Source organism: Nicotiana sylvestris, chromosome 3, assembly GCF_000393655.2.
Source record: "Nicotiana sylvestris chromosome 3, ASM39365v2, whole genome shotgun sequence".
NCBI lineage: Eukaryota > Viridiplantae > Streptophyta > Magnoliopsida > Solanales > Solanaceae > Nicotiana > Nicotiana sylvestris.
The window spans coordinates 181933833-181949631 of NC_091059.1; the positions used below are offsets into that span (position 1 = coordinate 181933833).

The window sequence follows — 15799 nt, forward strand, 5'->3', positions numbered from 1 at the left end:
GAGTATCTTTGTACAGTGAAAAATGCTACTTATACAGTTGAGTGCTCAACAACCATTTATTTGTATGTTCTATCAAATATCAGTTGATCCTTCCTCCCTTGTTCATGGAAAATGTACCGTCCATTGAATGTTCTGATTTTTTAGAGTCTAACAGTTCTTTTTTTCTTTTTCTTTTTTGTAGCAAAAAAAGAGTTTCCTGGCAGTTCCTTCATTTTGTTTCCGATCATCTAGAATCTAAGCCTTTCACCATTTTCGCTCTATCCTTTTGGGGTCGTATTCTCCGTCTTAAAATAATTTATTTATTGACTTGTTGTTACAAGTACAATTCCTGGTTCAAGAGGATGTCCTATTACATATTACTAAACTTTCTTTGTTAATTATGCCACTTCTACAAAACTGTAATGCAGACCGTTACTCTAGTCTATGGCCTATGCTTTCAAACTCTTTTTAATTTAACCACTAAATCAATAATATAAACTAACAATATAAATTAAGAACCTGAAACTAAATCTTAATATAGAACCGAAGTTTAGGATTTAAACACACCTCTTATTTGCCTTTTTATTTTCTTAAGGCATTTGTATCTTCTCTTTTTAGTATTATTTCACTTGTATTTTTGGAGTGGAATAAAATATTGGTTGTGTCCGAGGAATAGGCAAAATTGGCTGAACCTCGTAAATTCTGGTGTTTCTTTTATTATTGTTTTATTGTCTTATTTATTATTTGGTGGCTGTCATAATTTTTGGTATAGTAATTGTGACTTATTCACACTATATACATTTGGCTTCCGCAACAATTGGTATCAAAGCCAATGTACTATCTAAGTATGCTATGTGGTTGCAGCATAGTCTGATCTTCCACATCAGAAAAGATTTATCTTGGTAACTGAGTCAAGGTTCTGTCTGAGTATGCTCCGTAGTTGCAGCTTAGTCTGATCTTCCACACCAGAAAGGAAATAATCTTGATTTTTGTCGTCAGCTATTAAATAATATTTGTGTCAAAGATGGAAGACAATAAACAAGAAGAATCTACATCAAGTGTCAACAATACGTCATCATTGGCATATTCGTTTATGACAAGAATTGTGTCAAATGCGAAATTTGCGGTAGAAATTTTTGACGGATCAGGATATTTTGGGATGTGGCAAGGCGAGGTTCTAGATGTCCTTTTTCAACAAGGGTTAGATCTTGCCATTGAAGAAAAAAAAACAGATGTTATTGGAGAAGAAGATTGGAGAATTATCAATCGTGTTGCTTGCGGTACCATTCGATCCTACCTTGCTAGAGAACAGAAATATTCATACACAAAGGAAACTTCTGCAAGTAAATTATGAAAAGCACCGGAGGATAAATTTTTGAAGAAAAACAATCAAAATAAATTGTACATGAAGAAGAGACTGTTTCGCTTCACCTATGTTCCTGGTACCACAATGAACGAACATATCACCAGTTTCAATAAGTTGGTCACAGATTTGCAAAATATGGATGCAACTTTTGATGATGGTGACTTGGCCTTGATGTTATTGGGGTCACTTCCTGATGAGTATGAGCACCTTGAAACTACTCTACTCCATGGGAATGACAAAATTTCTCTCAGAGAAGTTTGTTCGGCTTTGTATAGCTATGAATAAAGAAAGGGAGAAAAACAGAAGGGCGGAGAAGGAGAAACACTGTTTGTGAGGGGTCGTCCTCAAAATCAAACGAGGACAAAGAAGGGAAGATCCAAGTCAAGATCCAGACCCAGCAAAGATGAATGTGCCTTTTGTCGAGAAAAAGGGCACTGGAAGAAAGACTGTCCGAAGTTGAAGAATAAGGCCAAACATAACAATGGAAAGGCCATTATGGATTCAAATGTAGCTGATTGTGATGATTCAGACTTCTCATTAGTTACAACAGAGTCATCAACATCATCAGACATATGGTTGATGGACTCGGCTTGTAGCTATCATATGTGTCCCAACAGGGACTGGTTCGTGGAATTTCAAGAAGGAGAATATGGAGTCATCCACACAGCGGATAACAGCCCTCTTACCTCATATGGCATTGGTTCAATACGATTAAGGAACCATGATGGAATGATCAGAACATTGATAGATGTTCGATATGTACCGGATTTGAAGAAGAATCTCATCTCTGTGGGAGCCCTAGAATCAAAAGGGTTCAAAATCATTGCAGAAAATGGAGTGATGAGAGTATGCTCCGGTGCACTAGTGGTAATGAAGGCCAATCGGAAGAACAATAACATGTACCGTTATCGCGGTAGTACAGTTATTGGGATAGTGATAGTAACATCCAGTGACGAAAAAGAGACAGAAGCAACCAGGCTATGGCACATGCGCTTGGGACATGCTAGAGGAAAATCCTTGAAAACTTTATCAGATCAAGGTTTGTTAAAAGAAGTAAAGGCTTGCAACTTGGAGTTTTGTGAGCATTGTGTCAAAGGGAAACAGACAAGGGTTAAATTTGGTACAACGATCCATAATACTAAAGGCATTTTGGATTATGTACACTCTGATGTTTGGGGTCCTTCCAAAACACCTTCATTGGGTGGGAAGCACTATTTTGTAACCTTTGTTGATGATTTTTCTCGAAGAGTGTGGGTGTATACAATGAAAAACAAAGATGAAGTGCTGGGAATTTTTCTCAAATGGAAGACGATGGTGGAGAATCAAACAGGCAGGAGGATCAAGTGTATTCGCACAGACAATGGAGGTGAATACAAAAATGATCATTTCAATAAGGTCTGTGAAAATGATGGCATCGTCCGACACTTCACTGTTAGACATACACCACAACAGAATGGAGTGGCAGAACGTATGAACCGGACCTTGCTGGAGAAGGTACGGTGTATGTTGTCCAATGCTGGCTTGGGCAAAGAATTTTGGGCTGAGGCAATTACATATGCATGCCACCTCATTAATCGTCTACCATCTGCTGCTATTGATGGCAAGACACCATTTGAAAAATGGTATGGAAAGCCTGCTGTAGATTATGACTCTTTGCACGTGTTTGGCTCAACTGCATATTATCATGTGACAGAGTCAAAATTGGATCCAAGGGCAAAGAAGGCTATTTTTATGGGAATTACTTCTGGAGTCAAAGGATATCGCTTATGGTGTCCTATGACAAAGAAAGTAATATTCAGCAGGGATGTTACCTTTGATGAATCTGCTATGGTAAATAAGGTAACAGAAGATACCAAACAAAATGAAGGTGCTTCTAAGCAGGTGGAGTTTGAGGGAAAATTTATTTTTCCTACACAAGAAGCAGAGGAGGAAACAAATGAAGATTACCCTCTGGAAGGAGAGCCAGTAGAGGAGATTCCAACTCAGGAACCTCAACAACAACTTGAATCAATAGCAACCAGCAGGCCAAAAAGAACAATAACGAAACCTGTTCGTCTCATAGAGACGGTTGCTTGTGCAACCTCAATTGTAGCTGATGATGTTCCTACCACTTATAAAGATGCAGTCCAAAGTTCAGAAGAAGATAATTGGAGGATTGCCATGAATGATGAAATACAGTCCCTTCATCATAATCATACATGGAGATTGGCCAATCTCCCGAAGGGAAATAAAGCAATTGGGTGCAAATGGGTATTTGCAAAGAAGGAAGGATTTCCTAACCAAGTAGATGTTCACTACAAAGCAAGATTGGTGGCCAAAGGATATGCTCAAAAGGAGGGAATTGATTACAATGAAGTGTTTTCTCCAGTTGTAAAACATTCCTCCATTAGAATTATGTTGGCTTTGGTAGCACAGTTGGATTTGGAACTAGTTCAGATGGATGTAAAAAACGCGTTTTTACATGGAATCTTGGAGGAGGAAATCTACATGACTCAGCCAGAAGGATTCAAAGTTGTTGGAAAAGAAAATATAGTGTGCAAACTTGAAAAATCGTTGTACGGATTGAAACAATCTTCTAGACAATGGTACAAGCGATTTGACGAGTTTATGTTGCGGCAAGGGTACACGAGAAGCAAATACGATCATTGTGTGTATTTGCGCAAGCTTAAAGATGGTTCCTTTGTATATCTTCTCCTATATGTTGATGATATGTTGATAGCTTCCAAGAATTCGGAAGAAATTGATAAGTTGAAGATTCAACTGAAGAAGGAGTTCGAGATGAAGGATTTGGGTGAGGCAAAGAAAATTCTTGGCATGGAGATAATAAGAGATAGACGTTCAAAGAAACTCTGTTTATCTCAGAAAGAATATTTGAAAAGAGTACTACAACGTTTTGGCATAGATGAAAAGACTAAGCCAGTTAGTACTCCACTTGCTCCCCATTTTAAGCTAAGTAATACTATGTCGCCAAAGGATGAAGCTGAACGAGAGTATATGTCAAAGGTACCATACGCAAATGTTGTTGGTAGCTTGATGTATGCAATGGTCTGTACGAGACCTGACATTTCACAAGCTGTTGGAGTTATTAGCAGATATATGCATAATCCAGGAAAGGAGCATTGGCAAGCTGTGAAGTGGATTCTACGGTATATTCATAATACTGTAGATGTTGGGTTAGTTTTTGAGCAGGAAGACAATCAGTCTGTAGTTAGATATTGTGACTCAGATTTTGCGGGTGATCTGGACAAACGAAGATCAACTACTGGTTATGTGTTTACTTTTGCAAAAGCACAAGTTAGTTGGAAGTCTACTTTGCAGTCAACAGTTGCTTTGTCTACAACAGAGGCAGAGTACATGGCTATTACAGAGGCTGTGAAGGAGGCAATTTGGCTTCAAGGGTTGCTAAAGGAGCTTGGTGTTGAACAAAAAAATATCACAATTTTTGTGATAGTCAAAGTGCTATTCAATTAGCGAAGAACCAAGTTTATCATGTAAGGACGAAGCACATTGATGTTCGGTATCATTTCGTATGAGAAATCATAGAAGAATGTGGAGTCACGGTGAAGAAAATTCATACTACAGAGAATCCTGCTGATATGCTGGCAAAAGTGGTAATTGCGGTCAAGTTTCAAAATTGTTTGGATTCGATCAACATTGTTGAACATTGAAGATTGAAGATGAAGACACAACTAAAATTTTGTTATTGAGAGAAAATTGAAGATGTGAAATTTTGCCAAGGTGGAGATTTGTTGAATGGCAAAAATCCCACATCGGTGAAGTACCAATTTTGGTTGGTGCTTTACCCTATAAAAGGAGGTCTAATGTTTAGGAATTAAACACACCTCTCATTTGCCTATTTATTTTCTTAAGACATTTGTATCTTCTCTCTTTAGTATTATTTCACTTGTATTTTTGGAGTGGAATAAAATATTGGTTGTGTCCGAGGAGTAGGCAAAAATGGCTGAACCTCGTAAATTCTGGTGTTTCTTTTATTATTGCTTTATTGTCTTATTTATTATTTGGTGACTGTCATAATTTTTGGTATAGTAGTTGTGACTTATTCACACTATATAGTTGTGTAAGGTTTTGAAACTATTAGTAAATTAAAATCATACAAAACTCGATCAAAAGCCTTAGGATAAAAAGATTAAATTTCTTGATTGAATTGTACAAACAAAGTCTAGGGCAAGGGCAACGACGGCATAGATGGTGTAGGAGAGTGTATTCCTCTCAATTGGGTCGGCTCTTTTCTTTTAGGAACACGCATTCTTTGGGACCCACTTTCCTAGTCACTCTATATCAAGAAAAGTCTTCACTCCCTACTATGTATATATATATATATGTATGTCTTTCTACCTATTCACTTCCATATCTCCCAATCATAAACTACTTTAGATTTGTTCTTGCTACTATCCAACAACTTTTGAGTTTTAAACTTTCCATGAATGACATAATGTCGAATTCTCAGGAATTAGGAACACAGAACAGCAATTCAGAGGATGAGCTGTTACCCTTTTTCTCTTCACCAACGTAAGTCAACTCTCATCTCGTTTACCCTTAAACCACGCAGTGCTGAGCATATGTTGTAGGATTTGATCAATAATCTGACTGGCTTTCTGTTTGTGAACTGAATATTCTTACTCAACGACCTTTTTTCTCTTTCTTTTTCTTTTCCACTGATTAAATGGATTCTGCTTATTTGCCAATATTCTTTCCCAATAAATTCAAGATTTTTTCTTTATGTGACAGTCGCTTCAGCTTGATGTTTCTTTTTCTTTATCAGGCAATTGCTTCTGCTTGTTGTTGCTTCGACAAGTTTCTGGTTTATGTTTTTCTTAATTCTTGCGTTCTTTGATTTTTTGTTAATAGGATGAAGAAATTGCTGGAGGTGATGGTTATCCAGACCTTTGACCGCGTTTTGAAGCCAAAGTTGGAGAATTTGATTCGTAATGTTGTAAGTACAATTCTTGAACTTCTGAGCAGTAAGTTTATATGATCAATTAGACTGTACTCAAACTTCAAATCTATGAATTCGCTCTAGTTTATAGTCAAGTTTCATCACAATGATTCTGTCAGATGCTTACATTCTCATAGATGATATTACAATGGATTTTGATCTCTAGCATTTCAGTCTACCAAATTTAGTCAAGTTAGTAAAAGATTGACTAGTATCAATAAATATTATTGGGAAAATCAAGAAAACTGGCCTACAGGTGAAACATTCACCTGATGTTAGGCAGGGGAATAGTTGCTAATTTGTCCTATGAATCAATGACTTTACGGTTACTTGTTATCTTCTTTTCATCTTTTATTTAGCTGAGGGGCCAAGGGTCTATCGGAAACAACCACTCTGTCCTCCCAGGGTAGGGGTAAGGTCTAAATACATACTATCCTCCCTCGATCCCACTTGTGAGAATTCACGGGTTTTTTTGTTGTTGTTGTTGTTGTTGTTGTTGTTGTTGTTGTTAATCAGTGACTTTACAGGTTCGATTTGGAATCATTAAGGTGGTGTTTTGTTCTTCAAACTCTTCAATTTTTCAAAACAAGCGTCACCTAAAACATGAAAGTGTTTTAGTGAATATTTCCTATCCGGTGGCTATTGCTCCAGAAAGCATATGCTTCTTAATTCTTGGGGACTTAGTTGTTATGAAGTTGATGTTCTTCTTGCAAAGACTTCTTCTTAATCTACTTTCTCTGTCCAGGTAAAACACGAACTTGAACTGGCAGAGAAGAAGTTTTTGACTGCCAAGGGGTAAGGGACATTCTCTGTTTTTTTCTCTATTCGTATATTCCATTTAGCCAGTGATAGTATTTGATTGTCAATCTCATATCCAGAAACACTGAGAAAGGTATTCAAGCTCCCAAACCAAGAAGCTTGAAGTTAAAGTTCTTGACAAAGGTATCCGACCCTGTACTTACTGGAGTGGAAATTAAAGGAGGAGGAGGTAATGCTATTGAAGTGGCTTTAGTTAATGATCATACTGGGGAAATTGTTGAATCTGGAGCAGAAGCCTCAGCTAAAGTGGAAATAGTTGTTCTTATGGGAGATTTTGGAGATGATGATGGAGGTAATTGGACAGCTGAAGAGTTCTGTAGAAATATTGTCCGAGAGAGGGAAGGAAATAAGTCTCTTCTTGCAGAAACTGTACATGTGAGACTTAATAAAGGCATTGGTTCTATAGATAAGCTCAGATTTACACATTCTTCAATCTACATGAGGACGGGTATGTTCAGGCTAGGTGCAAGAATCGTTGACACTTTCAATGGTATTCAAGTAAAAGAAGCAAGGACTGAATCTTTCACTGTCAAGGATGGGCGCCAGCAATGTAAGTAGCACTATTTACACGATATAAGCAGATAAAGGAGGGTGATTGCGGGGTCAAAGTTTTGAAAAGAAAATCTTACTATAGCTTCTCAGGAAATTTTCCCTGTGAAATTTTTATACTAGACGAGTATCAGAATTCTAGATTACAGTTTAGGGGACATATCGGAGCAGGCACATATCGGAGTTAATCAATCTAACTTGGTAACATATATGGTAGCATGGTTAAAACTATGTGAGTAAAGTTGGCTACGAAGGTGGACCTCTAAAAGTTGTGGCATGTTGTGGCCTTGCACGTGGAGATTAGACTCAGACCTAAATGTGATTAACTAAATTTTCTTAGTTTTCTCTATATTTCAGTACTGATGAGGCACAACAGGTAAGATAAAGCTGAGAAATTAAACAATTACAAGATCTAATATGTTAGAGTGCATACTGATTGCTGTTGGTTCTCTTTGCAGATTATGAGAAGCATGATCCACCATCTCTATATGATGGGGTACAGCGGTTAAAGAACGTAGGCAGAGGCAGTAAGAAGCGCCTCCGGGATGAAAATGTCGACACAGTAGAGGACTTTCTGATTTTGCTCCTCAAAGACCATGAGCGACTCAAATGTGTAATTAGTTTTGTCTTTTCGTTTTAAGTTTCACCTTAGGGAGTGATTTCTACCGAAATAAACATATTTATTTGTTTCTGAACTGAATACATCTTCAAGGGTTAACTATGAAAACTTTCTAACTCATCGATTGGATACCTAGACCTACTATGATATCAAGGATTGATACTGTCAATTTAACCTTTGTATTACTTAGCATTAAGATAAACAATCTCAGAACAATTTTTCATTGTACAGACATGTTTAACCCTCATTACAACCTAAAGCTGGTGACTTATGTATTTGTTGATTTTCAGGTACTTAATCTAAAGCCAAAGATATTGGAGGAGACAATTAGCCACGCTCGAAGATGCATAATTAATGAACGGATGTATTCTTTCATTGACCTTCAAGAAAAGGAAGGAGTGGTTTTTAACATTGTAGGAGAGGTACTAGGGCTTGTTCTGGACTTCCATTTTCAACCTATGCATCAGTTATCTGAAAGAGATAAGGCACGAATTTTGGACCAAACTTTTCTCCAATTCCCTATTTTTACTTTTGGTGCTCTTATTTCATTTCTATTGCTGTTTTCTTACTATTATGGAGTGAGATTGACAGGCTAAAGCTCAGAGGCTGCTAGTATCTGCATGTGACCATTGGGATCTTGTGGTACCGGTTGATGATGAGACATCTCTTGTGCAATATCTTTCTCAAATATCGCCATCAACGAACCCTTTGAATTCTCCAAGTCGAGAGGTTCCTAGCACCAACAATGGTATTGAGAATTTAAGAATAAGTGATGGACATTGTCATACCTCCAGACTTGCAAGTGCAGTCAGTCCGAATGGTTGTGGTTCCACCAGTATCAGTAACCTGGATTTCTCCAACTTCCCATTGTATAGTCCTTCATTCCAAGATTATTTGATTAATGAATGCAACTTCGGGTGTGAAGACTTTGTTTCTGAATCCGATGCTCATCAACCTCATGATTCTTCTGCATCTATGGTAAAAGCGCAGAGGCGGTGGAGATTGTTGTTCGGTGTCTTAATATTGCTCTGTGCAAGAAGAAGAGCTGCAGCATTAGATATTCAAGTTCTGAAGAAGCGGAAAATCGTTTGATTCTGTGGCTTTAGTCTGTCACTAAAGGGTTTGACAGCAGGTCCATTTTTTCTTAGTGATTTTTCTGATTGCTAAAGATTTTTAAGTGCTATAGTAGAAAGAGTTTTGACTACTCTCGTGATGTTATCAGTTGGTAGGATACATCCCAGAGCTCTTCATCATAGACAGGAAAACGTAACTTTTTTCCTGCAGATTCTTAATTACTCGTTGTTCTGCTGCAGTGCTGCTTTGAAATCTTCATTTTTTAACCTGTAGCACTTCACTTAGCATTTCTCAAATTACTTTAAGAGGGCATGTATATAGGTGCATGTTAGCATGTTTAAAGTCTAATACCGTTGTATGTTTGAATGTGTTTAGATTCATTTCATATCAAGGTTAATTATATCGAATATTATTGATGATCGTCTCATAATTAAGAATCCCAATAACTAAGTCTTTATTTCGTGAAATCTCAACTCCTATATAAGAAGCCATCTTTTTGTTGCTCTCCACTCAGTTCAATACTATATGCTTCTCTTTTATTCCCTTTTAGAATAAGTTTATTTGTACTGTAGCCAAAGTTGCTTCATATGACTGTAGCCAACAACAAAGGGGGTTGAAATAATACTTGGTGAGGCAAGACTTTGTGTTCATATTACTTGAGCTATATTTTACCAGGTGGAGCTCGAATAGCCAGTCAAGAAAGGAAAACTAAAGTCGCGTGGGGAAGTACTAATTGACTTGTTGAGAAAATAGTCAACAAGTTGCTGGAGATTTGGACTGGATGCATTGAATAGAACTGCAACAAAAAGAAATGTAGAGACAACACAGGTATGATTCTTTTTATGCTTATCAAAGAAAAATAACTTGTTGCTCTAGTAATATGGAAAGAGTTTAAGCTATAAACACCATCAGTATAAGATTTTTTCATACTATCAGATCAGTCAATGGATATCTGTAGGTAAAGCCTTCTTAAAATGTGATCTTAAAAATAAGACAAGTTATTTGCTACTAACACGTAAAAGTGACTTGGAAATTACTCGATGCTAGCGTATGCCTTCTTGCTCTCTCTCTCTCTCTCGTAATTTGTTGTAGTATTTTCTTATTTTTCAAGCTACATACTAGGAAAATGAATTTTCATTGAGCACCTCTTTAAAGTTACTAGTTGAGCTCGAAGTGTAAATAATTCTCACCATTGGGATATCCTCTCAAAGGTATTACCTATTGAAATGCTGTCACAGCTATCTCATATAACGTGTACTACACCTCCTATTATCTTCTTTGTATTCCTGTAATCAACTTAGTTTTTTTGGTTTAGTTTGTACTAGTTTTTATCTGTCTCTCCGTTTCTGATGTCCTCAACTAGCACTAAGTTTTTATCTGTCTCTCCGTTTCTGAGGTCCTCAACTAGCGCTACTTAAAGTTCTCCACGAGAGAAACTCAGGGCTTTGTTCTTTCTACCAATGCCACTCTTAATCCTTACAAACTGCTTCTATGCCTTCTCAAGTGATGTTCTCATGTTGGCTGAATTTCTAACTTAGAGAAATCATACATGTCGCCTTATTTCATTATTACTCCTCGTAGAAGTCCTCTGAATCCTGACAATGTAGAAATTATTGATCGCAGTTAGTTATCTTATCAGAAATGATTTGCTGAACAACTGCACCTGGTTATTTTATGAGCTTCCATTTATGACCATTTTGACATGATAGATCTCATTCTAATGCCATGACCAATACTGCAGAGATGAATTGCTTTTGGGATTCACCTGCTGGCAGAACACATGCCATGACGAGGTATGTAGGACTTCTCAAGAACAAGGAGGAAAATCCTCTTCCTTTTCTTCTTTCTTTTTCTTAAATCAGTTAATTCAGAGAATTAAAAGGATACATTTGTTAACTACATCATTTGACCAACTATTGGAGAAATTTCTGTATATTCTGGTATATTCTTCTATTCTTGAAATATGTAGAAAAATAGAAAACAAGTGCTGTATACAATTCTATAGTAATTGCTGAAAAGACTAAAGCAACTGTAAGGCCTTCCATATTTGTACTCTATATCAGCTTCAGCAAGAGCGTAGAAGTAGATCTGACTCTGTTGATAAACATCCGATGGCTCCAACATTCTGAAACTCTTACATTTTGCAAGCCTTGCTTTCCTTGCACATTTCCTCCTGTATAGAAAGAAACAACAAAGGCAACATCTTAGTAGTTTGCAGCCCTCCACCTGTACCAAAACATAGTTCAAACAAAATGCTCCTCCTTATGCTTTATCTATTGAATGTCTTCTGACATAAGTTCAACATGTTAGTCAAAGACAAACTAAAGATCTAAATCAGGTTTGTTTTCTGCCAGAAAGGGAAATAAAGTGTAATATTTCATTCTCTCCAGATCTTATTCAATTTCCATGTGTCAGACATGAGATTCAAAAATCTAAACAGCATTTTTCTTCAATGCTGACAGGAGGAAAAAGCTGAATGCATCAGTAGGTTCCAAATATTAATGGATCTGAAGCCAGTACATGATGCAGCCGGCATATCAACTGAAAGGTTGAGAAAGGTACTCGTGTAATAAATACATTGACTGGCAGGGACAAAAAAGGGCTTTCTTTGTGATTATGCGTTTAGTTGAAATCCTTTAAATGGCATGAACTGCAATAACTAAGAACTTAGCTTAAAGAAAATGATGACCATATAGGGACACTGTAGTCTTTACCCACCTTATTGTTTCGTGCCAATAGAACTTCTTCTAAAGGTGGTCGACCTGTAACAAGAAATACCACTTCAGGAAATTGTTTTATAGACTATAAGCTGGGGTTTCTAAAGTGCAAAATGATGGCATGATAAGATATCACAACAAATGTAATGCCATTAGAATTCTTTCAATGATGTTCCCTCGAAATAGTTAGTTTTTGGAAAAAACTTTCCTTCTGTCATTCCATGATGATTTTTTTTTAAACTGCTTAAAAATTAATTGTAAAAACTGAGAAACAAAATACTACTGCATTAAAGATTTCCAAATGGTTGAGGGCAGTAACTACTAATATAGATATCTGATATCCATGTATGCATGTGATCTATAGGAATAAGGGTTCTATAAAGGGGATAAGATCCATCTGCTCTTTATCTCGAGACTTCTTTATATGGACAGTTTGAAACATAACAATCAAATGGGATTAACCTGTTATCTGAAGACGATACTTTGCCCAGACTCCATACACAGTATCAGCAATAGTTGCAATCTGCAAATCACAATCTTTCATGAGAAATGTCAACTGGAGTGGCACAATAATAAAAAGTTAGAATTGAAGAGGACTTACAGGTTCATATTTTGTAATGGCATACACCCATCCTAACCCAACTGCTTCATAGAGCCGTCTAAATGCCTAAACCAGTAATAAAAGAGAAAACAAATGTAAACTTTCGAATATGAAGGAGAGAATTATAAGTATCAAAATTTGCCAAACCTCGACATTTGTAACCACAGTTCCATCCGATAATATTGCATGTATTGTTCCCATAACCTAAACAATTGGTGATAAAATTGTCATTGCTTCTTGAAAAACAAGGGGAGCTCGAGCAATGGATACAGAAGAAAATGATGGATAAACAGTGATTTAGTCCCATCTGCGTAAGTCATAGTGGCAGACTCAGTACATGTGCTGGTGGGAGGTAACAAGCAGAGGCGGATCCAGAATTTTAGGTTTATGGGTTCCTACAAAAATCTCGAGTTAATATACAATACTAACTAGATAAACGGACTGGGTTCCAAGCTAAATATTTTTATACATTTAATGAATTTTTCAATACAAATACAACTTCTAGACAAAAGCTACGGGGTTCACGGGAACCCGTAGCTATTGAACTGAATCCGCCCCTGGTAACAAGTATCAAGTGAAATAGTCAAGGTGTGCACAATCTGGCCCGGACGCCAGCGGCATAACAAATTTAAAAAAAATCTGGATAAAACTATGAGCTGCTAGGCAATGCATGAGTTTAGTATAACTAGGTACTTGCTAGATAATTAAACAGGGTGTACTTACTTATAACTGATGAATGGTTTAAGTTCACTACATACCAAAGGCAGTTAAGGAACATACTGTCTTATAATCAAGGCCTTCATTCTCCCCTGGGCTGTATTCATCAGAACTAATGTTCACAAATTTGATTGTTCCATAACCTTTGTTCCTCTCCTTTAACATGTCAACCTAACAAAACCATCATCCAATATATAATAGAGCAGCATCTCTTATTAGTAATTCAAAGAATTAAAAGAAAAATTGTCCTCCATTACATGGAACAGAACAGGCGAGCGGAGAAGAATTAATTAATTAATTTACTTAAACATACCTCACGCATGCATAAGGGACAGTCCCCATCATAAAGCATCTTAATTTTCCAGTTTTCGTGGTCTTCATTATCCTTCTTGGGTGCAACGGGATCCACAGTCGTTCCACTGATTGCCCTGATCGAATATCTTGGTCCTGAGAATTTTAGAAATAGAAATGGGAATTAGCCTAAGTTTCATAATTATGATAATGTAAGGAATCAGAGAATTATCTCTTAAGCCAGCAAAATCAAGAAAAATTGACACGTGGATGAAAAGTTTTTACCATTTTGATTCAGTAGAGAGAATGAATTGTGGAGAACCTGTGAAGAAGAAGAAGCAGCGTGGGATTTGGTAGTGCGATAATGAGGAGGAAGTAAGAGCAGAGCTATGTTGGCTTGTCTAACAACAGGACGCGCTGCCACTTTGAAAGCCATTTGCATATTTTGCCAATGCAGAAAAATGATGAGGATGTAATAAGTCCTATGTTTTTGTTCATGTTAACGGCTGCACCTACGTGGCAATTCCACCTTCATTAAATTGCTACCGTAGAAATTTAATAAAAATGTTTGGGCTTTTATTTGGTTACGATCAAACCATTTAGGGGGCTTCAATGCGGTACGATGGAATTGGCCCCAGCCCAATTCATGTATTTGTCTTCTCTCTCTGGGGCATTTGCATTTATACCCGTTTTTTGGGTCACGTTTTAACTTGTGCCCGTTTTGTAAAAAAAAATTGCAAGCGTATCCACTTTTTCACATAACTTCAGCATTCGGGGCTGAAGTAGCAAAGACAATTACGCAACTTTAGCATTCTAGCAGACGGGCCTGAATTAGCAAAAATTGCTGAACCAAGTATGCTGAAGTTTTTGTTTGTACTTGCTGAACTTAAGCATAGTAGCTGAAGTTTTTGTTTGTAATTGCTAAACATAAGCATAGTAGCTGAAGTTTTGTTCTCTATTTGTTGATTTTTTTTTGTCCTGGATTCATTAGTTTTTTCATTAAGCGTTTTCAAAAACTTCAGCAGAAGATGCTGAAGTTATTTAGTTCATTTATAAAAACTTCAGAACTAAATAAGCTGAAGTTTTTTGTCCTGGATTCATTAGTTTTGTCATTAAGCTTTTTCAAAAACTTCAGCAGAAGATGCTGAAGTTATTTAGTTCATTGATAAAAACTTCAGCACTAAATAAGCTAAAGTTTTTTTGTCTTGGATTCATTAGTTTTGTCATAAAGCTTTTTCAAAAACTTCAGCAGAAGATGCTGAAGTTATTTAGTTCATTTCTAAAAATTTAAGCACTATCTAAGCTGAAATTTTTGAAAAAGCTTTCTAACATACTAGATAAATAATCAAATTGCCAACATTATCTAAATCATAAATTTTGAAAGCAATAAACGTGAAAAGAACAAAATTATCATGAAAAGAATCACTAGGTGTGACCTTAAACTTCCCGTACGTGGAAATATTTATAAATTATTGTCTACTAACTTATATAATTATTTATTAAATAATCGAATAAATATACTTATGGCAATCATCCCTTGAACTGAAGTTTCACAGCAGCACCAACAGCAGCAGCTGAAGAAAGAAGAAGAAGAAGGAGGAGGAGGAGGAGGAGGAGAAAGGGGGCGCCAGTGCAATTTTTACCCTCTCTTTGCTTCAAAAGTCTGTTTTATTCTTCTTTTTCTTTTCTTTTTTGGTGAAAAGATGATTTGTTTCCCTTTTTCCTTTTACATATTATACCGTCTATAATTAAACTAGACTGGCTTTAACTTTTTAAAAATATAAAAGTTGCATTCACATAGATTATAGATATATGCCTTTTGAATTATTCTCCTTAAACTGCTATGCTGCCATGTGTAGTTGTATATAGTACTGTATTCTGGGCCGGGCCCGGGCCTTCGTGGGCCAAACGGGCCGGACTTCATGGGCATGGGCTCTGGCGGTCCCGGGCTTCGTGGGCTCATCGGGTGGAACCGGCCCGTGACGAGCCTAAGCCCATGTTGTCCTGGGCTAAACGGGTCGGGCTCGTGGGCTTCGCGGGCCTACTAGGTTTTTTTTTTTGTAAGGCAATTTATTGTAGTATCATGGCTATATTAAAAATATATATGTAG

The 15799-nt window shown here is 36.9% G+C and overlaps 2 protein-coding genes across 4 annotated transcripts; one reads left to right on the forward strand and one right to left on the reverse strand.

The window, feature by feature from the left end:
* Nucleotides 1-5702: 5702 nt before the first annotated feature.
* LOC104237672 (calmodulin-binding protein 60 A-like) lies at nucleotides 5703-15500 on the forward strand. Of its 3 annotated transcripts, none has more exons than XM_070171248.1 (10): nucleotides 5703-5875; nucleotides 6215-6299; nucleotides 7048-7097; nucleotides 7181-7671; nucleotides 8129-8283; nucleotides 8580-8774; nucleotides 8881-10191; nucleotides 11105-11156; nucleotides 11826-11921; nucleotides 15238-15500. In XM_070171248.1, exons 1-7 carry the CDS (start codon nucleotides 5787-5789, stop codon nucleotides 9379-9381), a joined length of 1566 nt encoding a protein of 521 aa, XP_070027349.1. In that variant the 5' UTR covers nucleotides 5703-5786; the 3' UTR covers nucleotides 9382-10191; nucleotides 11105-11156; nucleotides 11826-11921; nucleotides 15238-15500. The 3 variants fall into 3 exon arrangements, with proteins under 3 accessions (XP_070027349.1, XP_009790162.1, XP_009790161.1); XM_009791860.2 differs by lacking the exon at nucleotides 15238-15500 and having other exon boundaries at nucleotides 8881-9421; nucleotides 10039-10191; nucleotides 11826-12297; XM_009791859.2 differs by lacking the exon at nucleotides 15238-15500 and having other exon boundaries at nucleotides 11826-12297.
* On the reverse strand, nucleotides 11280-14131 carry LOC104237670 (uncharacterized protein At5g50100, chloroplastic). Its single transcript, XM_009791858.2, has 8 exons — nucleotides 13975-14131; nucleotides 13712-13845; nucleotides 13462-13569; nucleotides 12829-12885; nucleotides 12682-12747; nucleotides 12543-12603; nucleotides 12082-12125; nucleotides 11280-11536 (listed from the first exon to the last, which is right to left on the reverse strand). The coding sequence occupies exons 1-8, from the start codon at nucleotides 14129-14131 to the stop codon at nucleotides 11498-11500; spliced, it is 666 nt and encodes a 221-aa protein (XP_009790160.1). The 3' UTR covers nucleotides 11280-11497.
* Nucleotides 15501-15799: the final 299 nt, after the last annotated feature.